This window comes from Adiantum capillus-veneris, chromosome 13 (genome assembly GCF_014529385.1).
Source record: "Adiantum capillus-veneris isolate H3 chromosome 13, ASM1452938v2, whole genome shotgun sequence".
Lineage (NCBI taxonomy): Eukaryota > Viridiplantae > Streptophyta > Polypodiopsida > Polypodiales > Pteridaceae > Adiantum > Adiantum capillus-veneris.
In genome coordinates, this window is record NC_140943.1 from 136,863,807 (window position 1) to 136,882,579 (window position 18,773).

At 44.2% G+C, this 18,773-nt stretch overlaps 1 protein-coding gene across 2 annotated transcripts in view; it reads left to right on the top strand.

Annotated features, from left to right (window-relative positions):
* The first annotated feature begins 6,238 nt into the window (after positions 1–6,238).
* LOC147444929 (FAD-dependent oxidoreductase family protein) overlaps positions 6,239–18,773 on the top strand; it is a 109,322-nt gene continuing 96,787 nt past the window's right edge. The window contains exons 1-2 of one of the 2 annotated variants that reach the window (XM_086527424.1): positions 6,711–6,849; positions 10,789–10,851. Coding sequence is in view for 1 of the 2 variants with exons in the window: in XM_086527423.1 (XP_086383549.1) it covers positions 6,387–6,849 (463 nt within the window). In the remaining variant the exon portion in view is untranslated. Of the gene's footprint in view, positions 6,850–10,788; positions 10,852–18,773 lie in introns of both variants that reach the window. The other variant, XM_086527423.1, reaches the window with a different exon arrangement.

The window sequence follows — 18,773 nt, forward strand, 5'->3', positions numbered from 1 at the left end:
AGGAGACCAAGGATATTGTCACCAAGTTCAGAAGTGCTTGAGCTGCGCTAAAGAGCAGCAAGCTCAAAATAGTGTTTTTGAACACCACCTACTTATGAAATTCGTATTTGCTCTCTTGGTGATTACATTTTATGTTGTGCGAATTTTGTTGTTGTTCGTGTGTATAAATTATTTGAGCCTTTGATTATTCTTGCGCTAACCATCTACTGGCAAGGTTTTTGCCCTGTGATCATCTATTAATACTTAAGTGTTGTGGTGCTTATTGTGATGTGGATTCGAGATCAAAGCATCAAATCCTTAAGAATTTTGAGGGCCCATGGAAGTGCTTCAGATCCGTAGAGTTTTGAAGGCCCATGAACACTTCCAGCCACCTTCGCTCTACCCAAGCAGGAGATGCTCAGTGTCTTCTTGCACCTATCTCTTTCTATTCTACTCTTTAAGGGATCGACCTTTTCTAGCTTGCCACATGGCATATGAGGAGGCTTTGAGTGAAAAAGTGCCATCTTGCAAGAGAGGGAAGATGCCATTGTGGATTCATGACCAGCATTCTGACAGGCCGACCTGCAAGAGGGGGGAAGTTGAAGAGTCAAGGGGGAAGCTAAAGAGTCCACAATCATGCCATGCTTGGGTTAGACCTCGATGGCATGGTGGGGAGCACTGGCTGCCATGCGTGCCTCATGTGCAAATGATGGAACGATAGGGATGGCCATCAATTTGCTGAGGTAGGAAGGTGGTTGGCTTTACTGCCTTTATTGATGTTTAAGGAATCATTAGTGCCTTGGGCCTTCAATCGACAGGGGCATGCTCACACAGAGCCTTGAGTTGCGAGGCGGCATGATGGATGCCACGGCCAATTACCATCACAGTCTCATAAAAGGGTAGCCCCAGCCTCTCTGGCAACTCATCATGGTGATTCACTGCAATGTACAAGAGACCCTCCTTCTTGAGGCGTGCTGTGTGGCATTGTGAGGGACCTGAGGGGGGAGCCGACATGGAAGAGTGGGAGGACTTGAATAGACAAGAGCTGAATAGCTACAAGATGAACATTCAACCCAAGTGTTAGAGAGAGAGAGAGAGAGAGAGAGAGAGAGACCAACTTGCCATATATTAGCATTGATTCTTGCAATAATTGGCCATATGACGATTCATCAATGACCAATAGAGGTGATTGTAGTGGATCATCCCATTGTTATCGGCTTGCAGAAAGATTGCTGGGTCTAGGCAGTGATAGGGAGAAGTGACTTGACAAAAATTAACAAGAGGGAGAGTAGGAGGACTTGAATAGATTTGAGCTGGAATAGCTACAAGATGAACATCCACCAACCCAAGCATCCAAGAGACAGAGAGAGACATCAGCTTGCCATATAGAAGCATTGATGCTTGCAATAAATGGCCGTATGACGAGTCATCAATGACCAGTAGAGGTGATTGCAATGGATGATCCCATTGTTATCGGCTTGCAGAAAGATTGTTGGGTCTAGGTGGTGGTAGGGAGAAGTGACTTGACAAACATTGATGAGCTTTCTCTTCTGGCCCCGCAAGAAAACCTACACCTCCACAAGATGCATCGTGTGCAGTTGTAGAAAGATTGATGGGTCTAGGCAGTGGTAGAGAGAAGTGACTTATCAAACATTAACGAGCTTTCTTTTTGACCCCGCAAGAAAACCTAGCAACACCTCCACAAGATGCATCATGTGCAAGTGCAACATACACATGGGACAAATGATGGAATGCTAAACGATGCAGGCCATGACTACCGTGTGCCCTCTAGATACAAGAGGGAGTGGTAAAGGTAACTTTGTGCTAAGTGATGAAAGCACAACTGTCATGAAATTTGTGATGAAGTAAGTGATCAAGGGTGGACAAGGGGCACCAAGGCCAGTGTTGATGAGCAGTCATTGCCAACCAACCACCATCGATGCCTACGATGTTGGTCAAGGGCACATTCTGTATTGGCAACCTATTTGTTAGCAAAGTCATCTTAGTTGCTATTAGTTCCACATGGTGTATTGCATGTGCATGCAACAATAGTGATGGGAATGGGATCGTGCTAGCTAGGGTGGATGAAAGAGAAACATCGTGCACACGAGTGAGTGTGTGTTGGCTAGATTATCACTCAAGCAAATCAGGTTCCAATATCAATCAATGTGGACTCATAAACATAGTCTTGAGTATTTGCTAAGCCATCACAAGCTCACCACATAAGCAAGGGAGATGTAATGCAAAATAGACATGAAATGAGCTTTAAGTAGCTCTAAGCCTTGCACCATTGCATGTGGGATAAATCCACTTTTTCTCTCCTTGACTCATACTCTAGGATTCTAGGACAAAGCTTACACCTTACAATCCTCCCCTTGAGGTTTGGACTAGGAAGATACACATGGTATCCACTAAGGATGTCTACACAAGAGGAATCCTCCCTTGAACTTTGGGCTACAACTTGATGAAGAAAAACAACACTCCAATCCAGGAGCACAAACAACATACATCCCCAATCCCGGAGACAAACATAACACTCCAATCCAGGAGCAAAAACAACACTCTAATCCAAAAGCAAAATTATGAGAAAATGTCCGCTTCGCTCTAATCCAAGAGCACCTTCGCCTTCTCCAAAGCTTTCTCTTTCACTGCTTCATGGTCTTTGTCTTCTTGCCGCACCTTTTTGGTGCCAATGATGCTGATGTCGCCATATCTGTGTCTTGAGCTTTATTGAAAAACAAGTGCAATGCGAAAATACTGATGCAAAAATTACTAATGCGGATGCGAATGCTATTGCCAAATTCCCTCCTCTCGAAGTGAACTTTTGAAATTTCCCCATGGTGCCTTGGAGCGGTGTTTGCACTTGTAGAGTCTCGAAGGCCAGTGTTTGGACTCTGCACATGAGCACAACTAGAAAATAATCTTCATAAATGATGACATGCATTGCAAAGATTGTGTTTGGCTGCAAAGTTTTTGGAGCTAAATGAGAGAGAGACAGAGAAAGAGAAAGTGAAGATTTACTCCTTTAGTGAAGCTCCTCTTCACCGTTGGTGAAGCACCTCTTTACAAAATTTCAAGCTTGCTTACCACAAGGAGTCACACTTGGTGTCCTGCAGGTAGTGAGAACAGCCTTGAGGCTTTGGCTTTGAAGTTCGAGATGCAAAGCTCTTGTTTTAGCTTTGAAGCATGAAGCTTTTTTATGCTTGAATATTGAAGCTAATTGCGTTGATGCTTGCTGGATCATCCTCGGGACATTAAGCTTTGGAAGCTTTTTGAATTTTGAAAAACAAAAACTTGCTAGTGGGCAGTTATTGCCTCGGTGTAGCAGGATGGGACTGCCCGCTTGGAGAGTTTTGTTTGGCGAGTTGACCGCGGGAAACTCCTCCCGGGAAGAGGGTGGATGCCTTTTACTATAGCAAGCCGTGGGACGAGATGCCTCTAAGGGTTATACAATTCAGCTCAATGCCAAGGGGAGGTCCACCGAGTGGCCAGAAGTAGGAGAAGGCGGTGCCACTTGCACTCACGGGCAATCCAAAGCGACCCACCAATGCTGATTGTTCGATCTCCGAACAGTTGGCCAAGCGGGTGAAGGCGAGGCTGCAGCGCCGTGGGTAGTACAGATTTGTGGGGATCCGGTAGATAGAAGATTTGATGATTAGCAAGCGATAAGCCACATTTAGCAGAGCAGCAATGCGACAACCTCTGGTTGGCTGAGCAAGGCCAAGCCTCTGAAAAACTGCGCGCTTTGTGTCACCGAGGTCGGATGAGTGCAGCCTTGCTTGGTGTGGGCTGTCAACTAGCCCTATATGATGAGGGCGAGGGGCCAACCAGAAACCAGAACACTAGTGATGACTGGAAGCGCGGACTGAGCATTAACGGGGCCGGCCACTGCGGCAAAGAGGTATTCGAGAATGAGCTAAGAGTCGTTCACGGACCCGACCGCTCTATAGGCGTGGTTTGAAATTCGCCAGCTGGTGGCAGTGCTCGCACCTACAAATGTAGAAATTTACCGCTAAATTTTATATTTGAAGGTGAGAAAACCTACAAAATTTTGAAAAAAAATAGTGTAATCTGGTGTGAAATTTACCATAAGCAAGGGAGACTTAATGCAAAATAGATTTGTGTTTATTCATTCATGAAATGAGCTTTAAGTATCTCTACAGCCTTGCACCGCTGCACGTGGGATAAATCCACCTTTTCTCTCCTTGATTCATACTCTAAGATTCTAGGACAAAGCTCATAGCTTACAAATAGCATGGATGCATGGTACGAAACAAAGATCATACAAGCAATTAAAGTGTTTGCAGGGGAGGAGATTCTTATTACAACTACTAAAGTATACAAAGTAGGTGAAGAGGGTGGAACCTTGTTTGTATTGGTTGGATGATATGCTCATCATCAAAAGTAGGGTCACGAAGCTCGGCTATTGTTCAAAAATGGATGCTATCGGAGCGAGCCTCCAGAGTTTCTCTGCAAAAACCGTTTTCATATTGGATGAATTCATGAATAAGAGCGGCCGAGGAAGCTCTTAACTATTTTCAAGCAGCCATGCTTCCACCTTGAAAGCATACGACAAAGAACTTTCATCATTAAATTTATGAATTAGGAAGTCTTGGAAACATTTTGTGCTTATCAGTTCTTTAATGGACGTGTGGACTAAATATGCCACCCATGATACAATGAGAAGTGCAGACTGTCACACGTTTTTTTGTTGTTTTTTTAATGGCTAAACCACTACTCTATTTACAACACTGCTACCACCTAAAGAAGAGAGAGAGAGAGAGAGAGAGAGAGAGAGAGAGAGAGAGAGAGAGAGAGAGAGAGAGAGCGCTTTGCAAGCCCTAACAAAGTTGCTGCCATACTACATGCACCCTCCAAAACTTAAGCCTTTGTCCATTTTGCTGGCAAGAACAACATTCGCCAAGTGATAGGCAATCATTTGCTCCATGGGGCCTTGTTGATGCTGTTGAAGTGACTTGGTTATATGATGTTGGGACATGATATGTGGGTGCTAATGAATCTGGAGGTTGATGTTTTTCGCTAGCCTGATCTTCCTGATTGAAGTTTTTTGGTGGGCTTGCTTCGGTTGCTTATGGCTCCTCAATAAGTTCCTCTTTCTTATGTTTCTCTTTTAGTATATGTTTGGCTAATGTGATGTTCTATGGGAGGGAGCTAACCCGTGATGGCATCTATACAATTGGAATGTATTCCGTTATGGCTTCCATGTAAAACTCCAATCTTAGATGAGCGATCGTTTCTTATTTTACCCTCATATAGAAGATTATTTGCATGAGGTTGTATGGAGTGTGTTGATGCTTTTTGATATATTCTATCGCTTGAGGGAATTCCTAAAAAAAGAAAAGCAAGATTCATCTCTCTATGAGCACTTTGACAATGTGGTTTAGGGACCCGTCGTCCCCTAAAAGATAAGATGAAAGGGGGCCAATAATGGGACATATGTGAGTGTATTGTTTAGTGGCTATCTAAGATGAAATACAAATCCTCACCATTTGATGCTAATTTGATCCCTTCGAGCAGCTTTGATAAAAAATGACCCCGTGTGACGTGCAGTTGGTACCCCCTTTTTTTTATAGACGAGAATGTCTAGTTTGCTGACAATCACGGCAACGTGGACTGTCGCAAGCGAAATTGCCTTTGTTGCAGGTGGCTACTGGCATCCATTGCAAAGTTGTCATGATATGTGTACATATCAACATCTGGAGTCTCCCCCCATAGCTATTTGGCAAGATGACTAGAGAGACACTCTGGCATAAAGATGAGATGGCTTTTACCAACAGTTTTGAATAGCATTTGCATATAGGGTAAAACCCCCAATAAAAAACCGCATCCTTGTAGAAGGACCCATCAACCCCCAATTCAAGTAAACAAAAGCCCCAATTCAGGGACAACGAAGCTTGAGTGTTGTTGTGGCTACGGCAAGCGGGACTACATCTTCACCCTTGGATCCTGGGTTCCATCCCTGCTGGCGCGTCGGCTACTTACTCCCCTCGGGGGTGTCTCCTTATTCGACCCTGATTTTGTTACACTGCAAAGTTTTCGTTGCGTTGTTCGTCACCTCTGCATCGCCGCTCAAGCCGCGGCTTTTACGGGTGGTAGATGCTGCTCTCACCTACGTGATGCACCACTAAGAGCTGAAAACGGTGCACTATGCAAGTCGCGCGTTGTCAGGTCGCTTAGGTGGCTCTAAGTTGGGGGTTTTACCCTAGGATTGGTCGCGTGAGCTCGTATATATTATGATGAGAATTTTAACCCGGAAATTTACACTACAAACTTTGCCAGCTTTGAGCTCAACGGCCGAGGAGCAAGGAAGGGACAGTGAAGCAGCAACCGAATCTAAATTCACTCCAAGCTGTAGAGGGGAAACCTAAGCGTGAATCAGCGCTACTATGTCGTCACACCTTGATATTGCCCGCACCTCCGATCTCTGGGCTTCATCATGCAGACCGCTTGTGAAATCAGGAAAATTTCCGGCTCTCGCATGCAGAAGTGGCGCTTTCATGGAGATTCGCAGCAAAAACTTCCCTCCCACATGCCTGGACCACAGCTTGATGCACACAATTGGGGCCAATTTATTTCCTAGACACGCCCTTAGAGGTATCAGACATGTAGGAAATGCGGGACAATCTATTGTTCAGGACTCTGTAGGGACCCAAAAACAGAGAGAGAGAAATCATGAAGTTTTTCCTGCCTCAATACAACCCTTGACTCTTGAAACTGCGCAGTTTGATGTGGTGATTGTCGGAGCTGGTATCATTGGTCTCTCCATAGCTCATCGCCTACTCTGCACAACCAATCTTTCAGTTGCCCTTGTCGATGCAGCACGCCCATGTGCAGGCGCTACTGGTGCTGGTTAGTCATCTCACTGGATATTTTGTTCCTGTCAAACAGGATTCGTCTCTTCTTTTTTCTGATGGTAATGCTTATAAATCTTTCAGGAATATAACGTTCCTTACGGGCAAGGCTTAGAATCCAGCAATTAATAGAAGATTAACTGCCTATGGAGGAAGCTACAAACATAGAGGGTAGTAGTATAGTATCGTTGTCTGGCAACTTCGTTGGGCCCCTATATAGGGAAGGGAGTGCCCACGCTTGTATCATCATTTTTATGCATTAACAATCAGAGTTATTGTTTTGGGTCTCTCTCTAGCAACATTTTCTTTCTTTGGTGCTTTCTTCTCCATCTAGTGTTTTTGTTCTAGATCCCCCTAGTAGGTTTGCTCCTTCTGTGCCCTTTCTTGTCTTAGGTGACATCTCCTCTTGTAGCATCCTTGGAGATGGAGGAGATTACTGCGACGGGTTGTTCTTGGAGGTTCCACACTCAGAGATTGCTGCTGTCCACCATTGGATATGGGAGGTTGTGCACCCGTTGCCGCCGTTTTCAGCCACATCCGTCCGGCTTAAGCTGCCACTTCCGACATGGTATCAAAGCTCTGCGTTAGATCCAGATTGGACCTTCGTCACTCTTGGAGGCCGGAGACTTCTAGTGTTGTTGTGTATCAAGGGTCTGAGAGTGGGTGTCTTTGGAGGTCATCTCCTTGGTTTTCCTGTCTAGATCTTGTGAGTGAGGGCTTCTTTGTGGCTATGCCTGGCCTTGTGAGGCTTTTCTAGAGTCTAGGCATCATGGGGAATTTTTCCTAGATTTTGTCTAGTGTGCCACTTTTGGCCTTTTTGTTGGCACCCTACTTTTGACCCCTCTAGCGTTCTTCTCCTCTTTCTCTTGCACGTGCTTTCTTGTCACCAAGTTGTCTGTTGCACTTTGACACTAGCCTGGTTCAAAATGAGCAAAATAAGAAGTGCTTGAAAAGAGAAGCAAGAAAGAAATGCGCTTGGACTTGGAAGTACAAAGAGTAATCTGAAAAAGAGTGATTAAAGAGCGCAATTTGATGAAAAAAGAGGACAAAAAAGAGACCACTTCAATACCTTTCTTACCATAAGAGGATGGTGGCATCCTATCCATTTACAAGTCTAAGGAAAATTAAGATTTCATTGAAGTTTCAGGATAGGATGAACTCATTGAATCATTCATGACAATTCTACTTGTGGTGGACTACATAGTGTTAGAGTTTTGGCATCTCGAGTGAACTGCCCAAAGTGATCCGATTATTTATTTTGGTTGTTAGGTATTTATTTTACTTATTTGTCAAAGTTTGGGCAGGGCAATTTGCTGAGGTGGGTATATATATGACCCCTTGCCCCCACTGTATATATGTATCAGTTATTCATTGCCAAGGTTGATTGGTTCAGGACTCTCTCTCTCTCTCTCTCTCTCTCTCTCTCTCTCTCTCTCCTTGATCTCTACGCTTCCGTGTCGTCGACTTTGACATGGTATGAGAGCCTTGGCGGAGGAGGAACAACATTGAGAAGAGCCCGTGAAGAGATCTTACCCCCTCTCTATCTGTCGGCGGCGTTCTTGCCTCACACGTTGCACACATCGTTTTAAAGCGCTGAGGTTCTGAAGCTCTTGGCGTTTCGTCAACCGTCATCTCCCACACTGCTAACGCTACTGACAATCTTTTGAAATGCTCTCCTACGAGCGTTGCTAACGGCACCATTGTTAGTTGCTCGGCTAACAGAAGCCTCAAAAGAGCGTCATCATCATTTTTATTCCCATTTATTGTATCAGAACCTCATTTATTGATGAGAAATCCCGTAAAAGTCCAAATTTGTTGTAACACAATTGAGTGCCAAAGAGTGTAAAGGGGCGAGGGGCTTCCAAAGTCGTAATTAATTGTAGTTTCTAGCCTTATTACTGAGCCAAATTAGCTAGGTGATCCATTTCTTGAACCTTGGCTAAGGTATAAAAGCCAATTTTTGTAACTTTTGACCTACGTTTTGGATAATGAAAGTGAGCATACGAGTGTTGAGTTCATTGATTGTATCTGTTTTCTCTTCTCTCCCCCTCGTGGGTTGCGACATTGGCATTCTGTGAAGAGCATTGGACTCGCAGGTGAAAGCTCTTCGATTTGACGTAATTTTCTTGCATCATTTCTGTGTTTTTAGTTGTGTTCATCTACGAGCTATTTTGGCTCATAACACATAAATCAACATTCTAAATCAACTTTTAAGCAAAGAAGGGGATAGAGCATTGTCTAAAGATGATGTAGGATGATCAGGAGACCAAAACAATAAACCTAATTTTTGCTGTTTATCTTATGCACGATTTTGTCTAGGTGCCAAAACTGACATTTCTAAGCTTGACTTCGTCTAATATGACGTGTTGAATTAGTGTAGCAAGTTTGGGTCCATTTGGACATTGCTAGCTATCTCAAAAGTGATGTGACAGACTGGCGGCCATATTGACTAGTTTTTGAGAAAGATAGGATAGAGAACTCTTGAACAAGGGTTTTTCGAGAGATTAGCTCTCTCTTGTAGCTTCCATGCACTAATTGAGTCAGCTACGTCCCACGGATTGACATTTTATGTTTGTGGTTCTCGCTTTGCTAGCATTGATATGGTGAGGCTTTTGGCAACCGATTGACATTTTGGCGTCGTTGCCAGCGACGAGGAAACCTAAACTAGAGAAAAACCCAAAGCATTCACTAAAATTTCCAGTACTTCTGTAGTTTCAACTAGAGTAAAACACTTTTGGACTTCATCACCGCTGAGAGGTGCTTGAGAATAGGGATACTTGGTAAGGATCTCGGGAGCATTAGTTTAGTAGGACGGACTAGGTGAAGGGTCCTTGAGACTAGATACTAGTCGGGAAGGGTATCACCTAAGTAGAAATTAGAGATTTGGTAAGGAAAGTTGATTTTTTCACATTTTGCACTCTTTTTCCATGTTTAGTAGGAGTAGGGTAAGTAGAAAACAGTTAGGACTGCATCTGATTTGAGGTGCACTGAAAATATAAAAAACTGGCTAAATTTATCTCTGGTGCGCCAAAGATAGACAAGGGCTTTCTAGGGCTGAAACTGGGAAATTGAACTCGCAAGGCGAAAGAACAACTTGTTTAGACCATCCCCATTGATTTTGGTATCATTTGGACCATTGAAAACGTGATCAGGCCGAAATTTGGTAAAAAAACAGCCAATTGTGAGGAAATTAAGGAAAGTAAAGCAATTTTTGGATCAAACATTGAAACTAGAGTAGGGGTAATCCTTCAACCAAGGGAGAAGTCAACCAAGGGAGGGTAGGGGTCAACCAAGGGAGAAGTCAAGCTGTGAAACCAAATCTGCAAAAAATTACAATTCTACAGAAATATATCTTTAGCGCGCCAGAGATAGATCTCTCCCACCAGGAGGTGAAATTTGTAAAATTTTCAATTGGTAGAGCTTCGTTGGAACATTATACAGCTCTTGAGCAAGTTTTGAACAAGTTTGGAGATGCGCAAAGACAAGAAATACCAAAAAAGTTGAAAACCTTTACAAAGGGACAAAAAAGGGTGGCAAAACACTGGTAGACAGTTTAAACTTTGTTAAACTCATTGGACAAGCTTGAAATCACATGTCAAAACCTAGGCAAGTCACATTAGGTAAAAATATATTGAAATAGAGAAATTTATCTTTGGCGCGCTAAAGATAAAATTTTCACCGGAAGGGTAATTTTGTTGATGTGACACCAAGGTTATCTTTGTCAGGCTATGAGGACCCCATCCAAGCGATTAAAGATAGATTTACTCTCTCAATAAGGTGTAGCCATCTCTAGCGCGCCTAAGATAGCCTGCACATAATTATAGAGTTTGGGGCACATTGAGTGTATCCAGTAATTGGTGGTAGGAATTGTTAGATATTCTATGACTTCAAATTAACAATTGTGGAATCACTTACGGTTTGAAGCGCTGTTGTGCAGGAAATCACGCTTTGGCAGAAAAGGGCTAGACACGGAGTGGAAGCATTGCGCTTGAAGCAAAAGGTATTTTTCCAGGTTTGAAGTATGTGTTCAATTAAGTTGTTTGAGTCCATATATGAACTTAATATTTGGTAGAGTGTTGGGAATTTGGGCACATTGGGAGAAAATAGGAGTAGAGCGTCCACAGAAGAGAGCATAAACCAAGGGAGACCTTTAGAGACTATAGCGGAAGAGGTGCCAGACACTTACTCCGACTCAAGTTCCGAGATGTTTTCTTTTTCGACTTAATCAGGGGTTGGGACCTTACTCAAGTTCAAGTATATTCTGACCTTCTTTAAGACTAAAAAGTACGATATCCTGATCTATCTGGATCCTAACGAGGAATTTGTCGTAAGGATAGATGACCATACGATTGAGTTTGAAGAGGAGATTAGAGCGAACAAGCACCATACTTTCTACATGGATCGAAATGGTGTGCAATACCTCAAAATACAAGATCTTGATTTGGTAGACAGATGAGGATTGGAAGTTGACACTCTAGTTTCAAACATGGCTATAAAGGAAGGACCGCACGTGCTAGAGTTAGAGGGATACGATTTGATAGACACTAAACCTCTAAAGCGTAAAACCACTGACAACCCTAGGCTTGGAGTCTATTGTTGGAAAGACAACAACGTTACAGACTTGATCTTGATTGCTCATGCCAAATCAGAGCAGTTGACACCCTTGAAAATCATGTATATTTTCAACATAAAAGAGAAGGGTTTGGCAGAGCTTCCCACTCACCTCTGTAGGGATTGTTATAACAACAATTTTGTAACATTGACTGTCACGATTGTGACGTATTCTTTGTCTTTGTATTACCTTCTTCACTTGATTCTTTTGTAGATACGAAGAGGTACCAAATCAGAGACCCCTATTGTAAGGATTCTAGGTACTAATGCTTAATTAAGTACTTAAAACTCATGATTAAGACTTGAGAAACTTGAATTGAACTCAGAAACAAGACTTAGAAGACTCCGTGTTTGATTGACTGAATGTTGCTTAAACTATTACAAGAGGTCTCTTATTTAGAAACTGAAGACACACATGTGAATAGGTGTGACCAATCATGAAGAGACACATCCTTTAGGCGAATAGACATGTTCTACGCAAATAGACACATCCATTCGATGAAGAGCAACAACCGTTGGTTGAAGGGGCATGACTAGTCGTCAAAAGAGTGTGGCTGTTGGTGAAGAGGCACGACTTTAGAGCGAAGGGTTGTGACCATTTGAGAACAGGGGTCCTCCTGGGTTAGTCACACTTTGCATTTGCATGTGTAATGAATCAAGAAGAGTGTATAATGTAATAACAAGTCACAATCGTGAAATTCCCTCCCATTTAAAATAAAGCCCAGGGTAGTAGAAACTCCGGGAGAAGAAAATGTATTGTTGTAGTGCTTCTGCATCCAAAGCTCTTTCTGTTAAGTCCCACGTCATGGCACTATTATTGACCATAACTATTTTGCCAAATTGAAAATTGATCATATCTGCAACTTGTCTCATCTTTGTCAAAAGTATGAGTATCACGTCTGCAACTTGATTATTGTTTTTGTCAAAGTCATTTGTAACTTCGAGGTTTTTCCAAGAAAAGATTGAATCTTTATCTGCTTCGAGTGAAACTATTGGTAAACTTTTCTATTGATTGATGACCACTGGTTGGAAATTTGCAAGGTATTCCATTGGTTTATCTAGAACAGAAAAGTCCTCTTGAAGGGATGTCGTAGACCGAGATAGAGTTCACACTTGCTTGGAGCAAATGCAGATGCAAACCTCTTCCTGGAGTCATACTACTACTACTTGGACTACAAATGCCGCTTCTCTGTCTTCTTCCAAACTTCAATGGCCGACCAAGAAGAACCGCTCAAACCAAAGGTTTTGCAACCCAAATTTTCTCACCCAAAGCATGGTTTCTCAAAGGCAACTAGACACAAAGTATCTTTGTGCGAGCAACAAAAGTCTCAGCATGAATATTCTTGGAAATGTTACAGCTCTAAGCAACCTACTTCTTATTGGAATCATCAGCAACATGAAGCTTCCAAAGGATCTTATCTTAAATAGAAATCAGCCGTATCAAGATGGGCTTACTTAGTGGCACATATATCCGACCCTAGTCAAGTACTCAGTCGTGAATGCCGTGACGTTGGACAAGTTCCCCCTCGCGAGCCATACCCTACATTTCTTGTTTGATGGTGGTAAAGTTGAAGATTTATTGATCCTTTCCTTGTGCAAGAGGATTCTTCAAAGGTTTAAGAAGTAACAACTCCTCTCAACCTGCCCCTTCTCAATTGAAAGCCTTAATACCCGTTGAAACAGCTAAAGATTCAGAAGATTTTGGTTCTTGTGTGACAACCAAGAGGCACATAACCCCTTCTTTGGCCGTGTTCCACGCAGAAAAATTCACCTCGTCACCGCCCTTGCAGAATAAAGTCTCTCTCTGAACAGATACCAAATGCAGTGGTGAATAATAACTTTTCAAACGTAAAGACTCCAATTCTTACCTTCAGCGGTGCAAAGGATAAAATAGATGCAGACTCTTGCAGCACAACTTTAGTCACTGCAATTGAATCTTTTGTCACAACTTGTTCCACACATAAACCTTTACAGATGGATGTATCTTCAAACACTACTCTGTCTCAGTCTACGACATCTATTTAGGAGGATTTTACTGTTCCAGACAAACCAATGGAATACCTTACAGATTTTCAACCAGTGGTCATCACTCAACAAAAAACTCAAGTGAGTTTACCAATAGTTTCACTTGAAAGAGATAAAGATTCAATCTTTTCTTAGAAAAAGCTCAAAGTTACAAATGACTTTGACAAAAGCACTAATCAAGTTGCAGATGTGATACTCATACTTTTGACAAAGATGAGACAAGTTGCAGATATGATCAGTTTTCAGTTTGGAAAAATAGTTATGGTCAATAACAGTGCCATGACATGGGACTTAACATAAAGAGCTTTGGATGCAGAAGCACTACAACAATACATTTCCTTCTCCCGAAGGTTCTACAACTACCCCTGGGTTTTATTTTAAATGGGAGGGAATGTCACGATTGTGACGTATTCTTTGTCTTTTTATTACCTTCTTTGCTTGATTCTTTTGCAGCTACGAAGATGTACCAGATCAGAGACTCATGTTCTCGAAAGGATGTGTCTCTTCGTCCAAGAGTCACACCTATTCGGCGAATAGCCATGCCTCTTCAACAAACTTTACGCTAAAAGGTCACGACTCTACAACAAAAGGATACGACTATTGGCATAGGGTCATGTCTCTTGACCTATGGTCATGTCTTTTTTATCGTGTCTCTTCAATTTCTATATTAGAACACCCTTAATAACAGATTTCAATCAATCAACACACATTCAGTTTCTTGAGTCTTTGTCTCTAGTTCTAGTTCAGTTTTAGTTTTTATCTAAGTTCAGTTCTGAATAAACACACATAGTAAGCGTCTTCACAATACAATACCAGGGACATTCCATCCGAGAAGTTGTTATGGGGACAATACTTGAAACTGAACAAAATATGGGCCAAATGAAGGAGCCTATGATAGCATGGTCAATCAGAGAGGAAGCACTGCCAGAGGCAGTCACCTCAATGATGGAAATAGGGGTAGAGATGTAGAAACCGCCTTTAACAAGGGAAGAATGAGTGACACTAGGATAAGAAGGGGTCCACATGAGTCACACCTACCAAACAATTGATTTGAAGGCGTATTGGTGTAGCCTGCTACAGTGTCACTTTCACTTTCACACGAGAGTAGTTTACAGTTGGGCTTTGGTCAATTGGTCTTTGGTCTGGTCGGTTCACACTTGGGCAGAGACACGTGGCAGGGTGGTCTAGTGGACATCGTGGCCAGTCACCACCACCACCCAGTGGGGATAGACTTAGATGATGTTCTTTATGAGCCGTTGGTGGCTCTTGATGATTGTACATATGAGTAGTCGTTTTGGGGCCAGTGGCATTATCTTGTACGTAGTCGTCTAGAGTGGGTCTTTACACAAAGCACGCCTTCACCATCCCGACACATCTGAGCCTCAACCCCCCCATCGTACCTGTGAGTCCTGGGCTGGAGCTGAGTGTGCTGCCACGCCAGAGTCTGTATCAGTCTTTGAGATAGTCGAGTCATATGTTCTGGTTTGCTGTTGTGTCTTTGCGAGCACTGTTGACGTCTATTGTTTCTTCCTGTTCGGTCTGTTTGAGGGAGATTCAGTCTGTTTGAGTGAGATTGTCACGCGCATTGCATTGAGTGAGATTGTCACGCACATTGCACTGAGGACTACCCACTGTAGAGAGCACGACACATTATCCGTGCTACAGGTGCTCCCATTTTGGCGATCACGGTGGGACCTCAAAGGAAGTCTCACTCTGCACACTTGCTTACACTGTGTAGATAGTCTGCAAGTCTGGTCCTCTCTCGCCCTGGTCCAAGTCCTAGTCCTCGTCCCTGGTCCTTGGTCTTTGGTCCTGGTCTAGTCCTCGCCCTGGTCCAGCCCTCCTCGTCCTGCCAGCTAGGTGGTCTAGTCACTGGTCCTGGACCAGGTGGTCTAGTCACTATCCTCACTTGTTCTGTGTTAGACCTGTGCTGTTCACTGTTCACTGCATGACACATACAAGGCAGTCAGTTGAGCGTCAAAGCGCACTACTGAGCCCTCTGAAGCACTATAACAGAAGACGCCCTGTGGTATCTAGTAGAAGTTCATTAACCTCATCAACCTTACCTCCACATACGACATCCCCTATTCCTTCATCTCCCATTCCTTCATTCCCCATTCCTTCATTCGGTTCCACATCTTCCAGATCACTTTCTCCAGTAAAGATCACTTTCTCCAGTAAAGCTCTCTCCTATTCTGCTACAGCAGGCTATTGAGCAACAGGCTCAACAAGGGGCCATGGAGGCGTTGGCTAGCGTGTTGGCCAAGGTAAACATCAAGTTCCCCACCTTCAAAGGACTCTCCTTGGAAGATGCAGACGACCATGCACGGAGGTTCGTATCTCTCTGTAGAGGACGTGGTCTTAACAGGGAAGATGCTTATCTGGTACTTTTTCCATCCACCTTGGACGGCTTAGCAGACAAATGGTACTGCCAGTTTGCAGAGAATCATTTTGCAACTTGGAGAGACTTAAGACAACAATTCTGTGCAGCTTTCAGGTCGGGCGACTACCAAGAGAAAGTGTTGGATGGGTTGGCCAACATGGTGCTCCAACCAGAGGAGACTTTTGCGGAGCTTATGACCAAAACCAAGTCTCTGGTTGCCAAGCTTCCCCAGCAACCCGGTGAATTCATGGTTAAGAAGTGGGTGGAGAAGGCGCTTCCAAAAACATCTCAGCAAAAACTCCGGGAGAGCCTCCGACCTGACGCCACTCTGGAGGAATTCATCGCAGCTGCTACTAGAATAGAGGGGGCTAGGAAGCTGTTCAACAACTCTCCTCACATAGATACTCCCTCTGTGTTCTCCGAAGGAAGTCCTGTTGATCCTTTGACTTCCTTGCGCAAGGAACTCGAAGCCCTCAAACTACAACGCGCCCTCCAAGAAGAGAAATCAATCTCTCTGAGACAAGAGAAACCATTGCACCTGGAGGCTTTGGATCAAATCAAGAGAGAACTAGAAGAGCTTCGGTCTCAGCAGGAGACCAAAGCTATGGTATGGTGCAGCTCTTGTCGCTCTCCTGGACATCCTCCACAGGACTGTCCCCTTCGGGCTTATTGCCACTTTTGCGAAAAATCTGGGCACGAAGATAAGGATTGTTACTATATCAAAGGATTGCGGCAAATACAACAAAATCTAGGTCCTTCTCTCCAACAAGGTCTAGCACCTGCATCCAACATGGTCTCACCCTACGGCCATCAAAACCCGTTGCCTCCCCTGCTGACAACACCCCCTATGCAGCAAGGTATGCACAACAACTTTGCACCCCACAGCTTTTATCATGCCAGTACTCCCCCAGTTCCCCAAAGTTTCTACACCTCAGCCTCCAGCACCATGCAACAACAAGAGCAGCGACCACCTCGTCCCCCGTTTCTTCCGTCTAATCGGCCAATCCTATGCTACAGATGCGGTGAATATGGGCATTACCAAAGTAAGTGTCCTTTACCTGAAGGGTCTCCTCCTTGTAGACATTGTCCGGAGTCTAAGGACCACTACAGTAAAGATTGTCCCAAACAAAGGGCATCCTCATCTTCAGGCCCAAATCAAAATCAACAAGAGTTTACATTCCCGAAAATCAATCTAATCACAGTGAACACCACCCCTCAGCCAACATCTGCTACACATACAGTTCAGCCACAACAAGTAGCAGAGCCTATTGGGGTGCTCACTCGAGCACAAAGAGCAGCCCTGGGTTTAAGTTTGCCAACGGGACCATCCGGTCCAACACTTCCGCAACCTGTTCAAAATGTCGCACTCGTAAGTGGTGCAAAGAATAGGCCAATCTCTATGCTTTTGGACATTGATGGAGCCAACCTGGCAGCAATAGCTGACTTGCAACAGGTCAAAGTTTCCGAGGAGGCCCAGGTTGTAGAAGCTAGGCCCACAGCGGAAGCAATCTTGAAGAACACCTTTCAGCAAGTGTCTCTTTATGAGATGCTCCGGCTAGATGCAACCCTTAGAAGTGACACCCTCTCAATAATTCAGTCTTTGTACCCTGGTACAGGGCCTAGTGGCGGGCACCTACCTGTGCAGCCCCTGGAGTCCTACATGATTTCATATCCAGCTGCTATCCTCACCGACTATGAAAGTCCACGTCTTATTGTATCTATTCTTGGGCAGTCATTCTCAGGCATCATAGTGGATGGTGGGTCTGGACTCAATGTAATGCCTGAATTTACCATGTCAGCCTTAGGTCTGCAGCCTACTCGCCCCGCTCCGTTCACTGTTACATTGGCAAACCAGAGGACAGTCTATCCTGTGGGCATAGTAGAGAAGGTGCCTTTGAAGGTACAAGACTTCACATTTAGCTTGGATTTTGTGGTGGTCAGTCTTCCTCAGGTGGAGGGAGGGTTTCCTTTGTTGATTGGTAGACCATGGTTGCGGCATACTAAGGCACTTCATGATTGGGGAAACGACGCCATGTGGATACACACTCCTGGCTCCCAAATGCAACCAATCCGGCTTGAAGGAGGGATGGATCCAGTGGCTCAGCACAACTCATTGTCAGTACAGTCCAACCCCGACCCTGAGCAGCCCATCCCACCTGACGGGTCTGACGAGGACCTGCTACAGTGGTTGGAAGCTACCTCTTCGATGCCATGCTACATGGTCTCTACTCAAAACTTACTTGTGCCGCCGGTAACACTCTCTTCAAACTCCTCAGGAGGACACAGATGTCCAAAGTCCTACAACAGACAGTACAACAGTCGAAGAAGTAAGTGTGTCAGCCCCAAATTCTCATGCTTCGAATGACCCGCCGATGGAAGCCCTCTGTCTTGGGGAACCCATAACACATCAGAATTGGGTGTCCACACTATACCTCTGGTTGAAGGGGCTAAGCTTGTAAGAGGCCGAGCTTACAAGCTCAACCCGAAGTATGCTGAGGCGGTCAAGGCAGAGTTATAAAAAATGCAAGAGGCAGGGATCATTGTACCTGTGGAGCACTCTGAGTGGTTATCACCCATGGTGATAGCGCCTAAGAAGCAGTCCAACAAAATCCGTGTGTGCGTAGATTACCGTGCTCTGAATAAGGTAACTATCCCAGATGGTTTCCCAACACCTTTCACTGAGCGAGTGCTCGAAGATGTAGCAGGGCATGTATTGTACAGTTTCATGGATGGGTTTTGTGGATACAATCAATTGGGCATCCATCCAGGTGATCGGCTGAAAACGGCCTTTGTGACTCCCTCGGGTATTTTTATATACACTCGAATGTCTTTTGGGTTGAAAAATGCCCCATCTTCTTTCAATAGGGCGGTATATCTCATCTTTTGTCCTCTGCCTACGGATC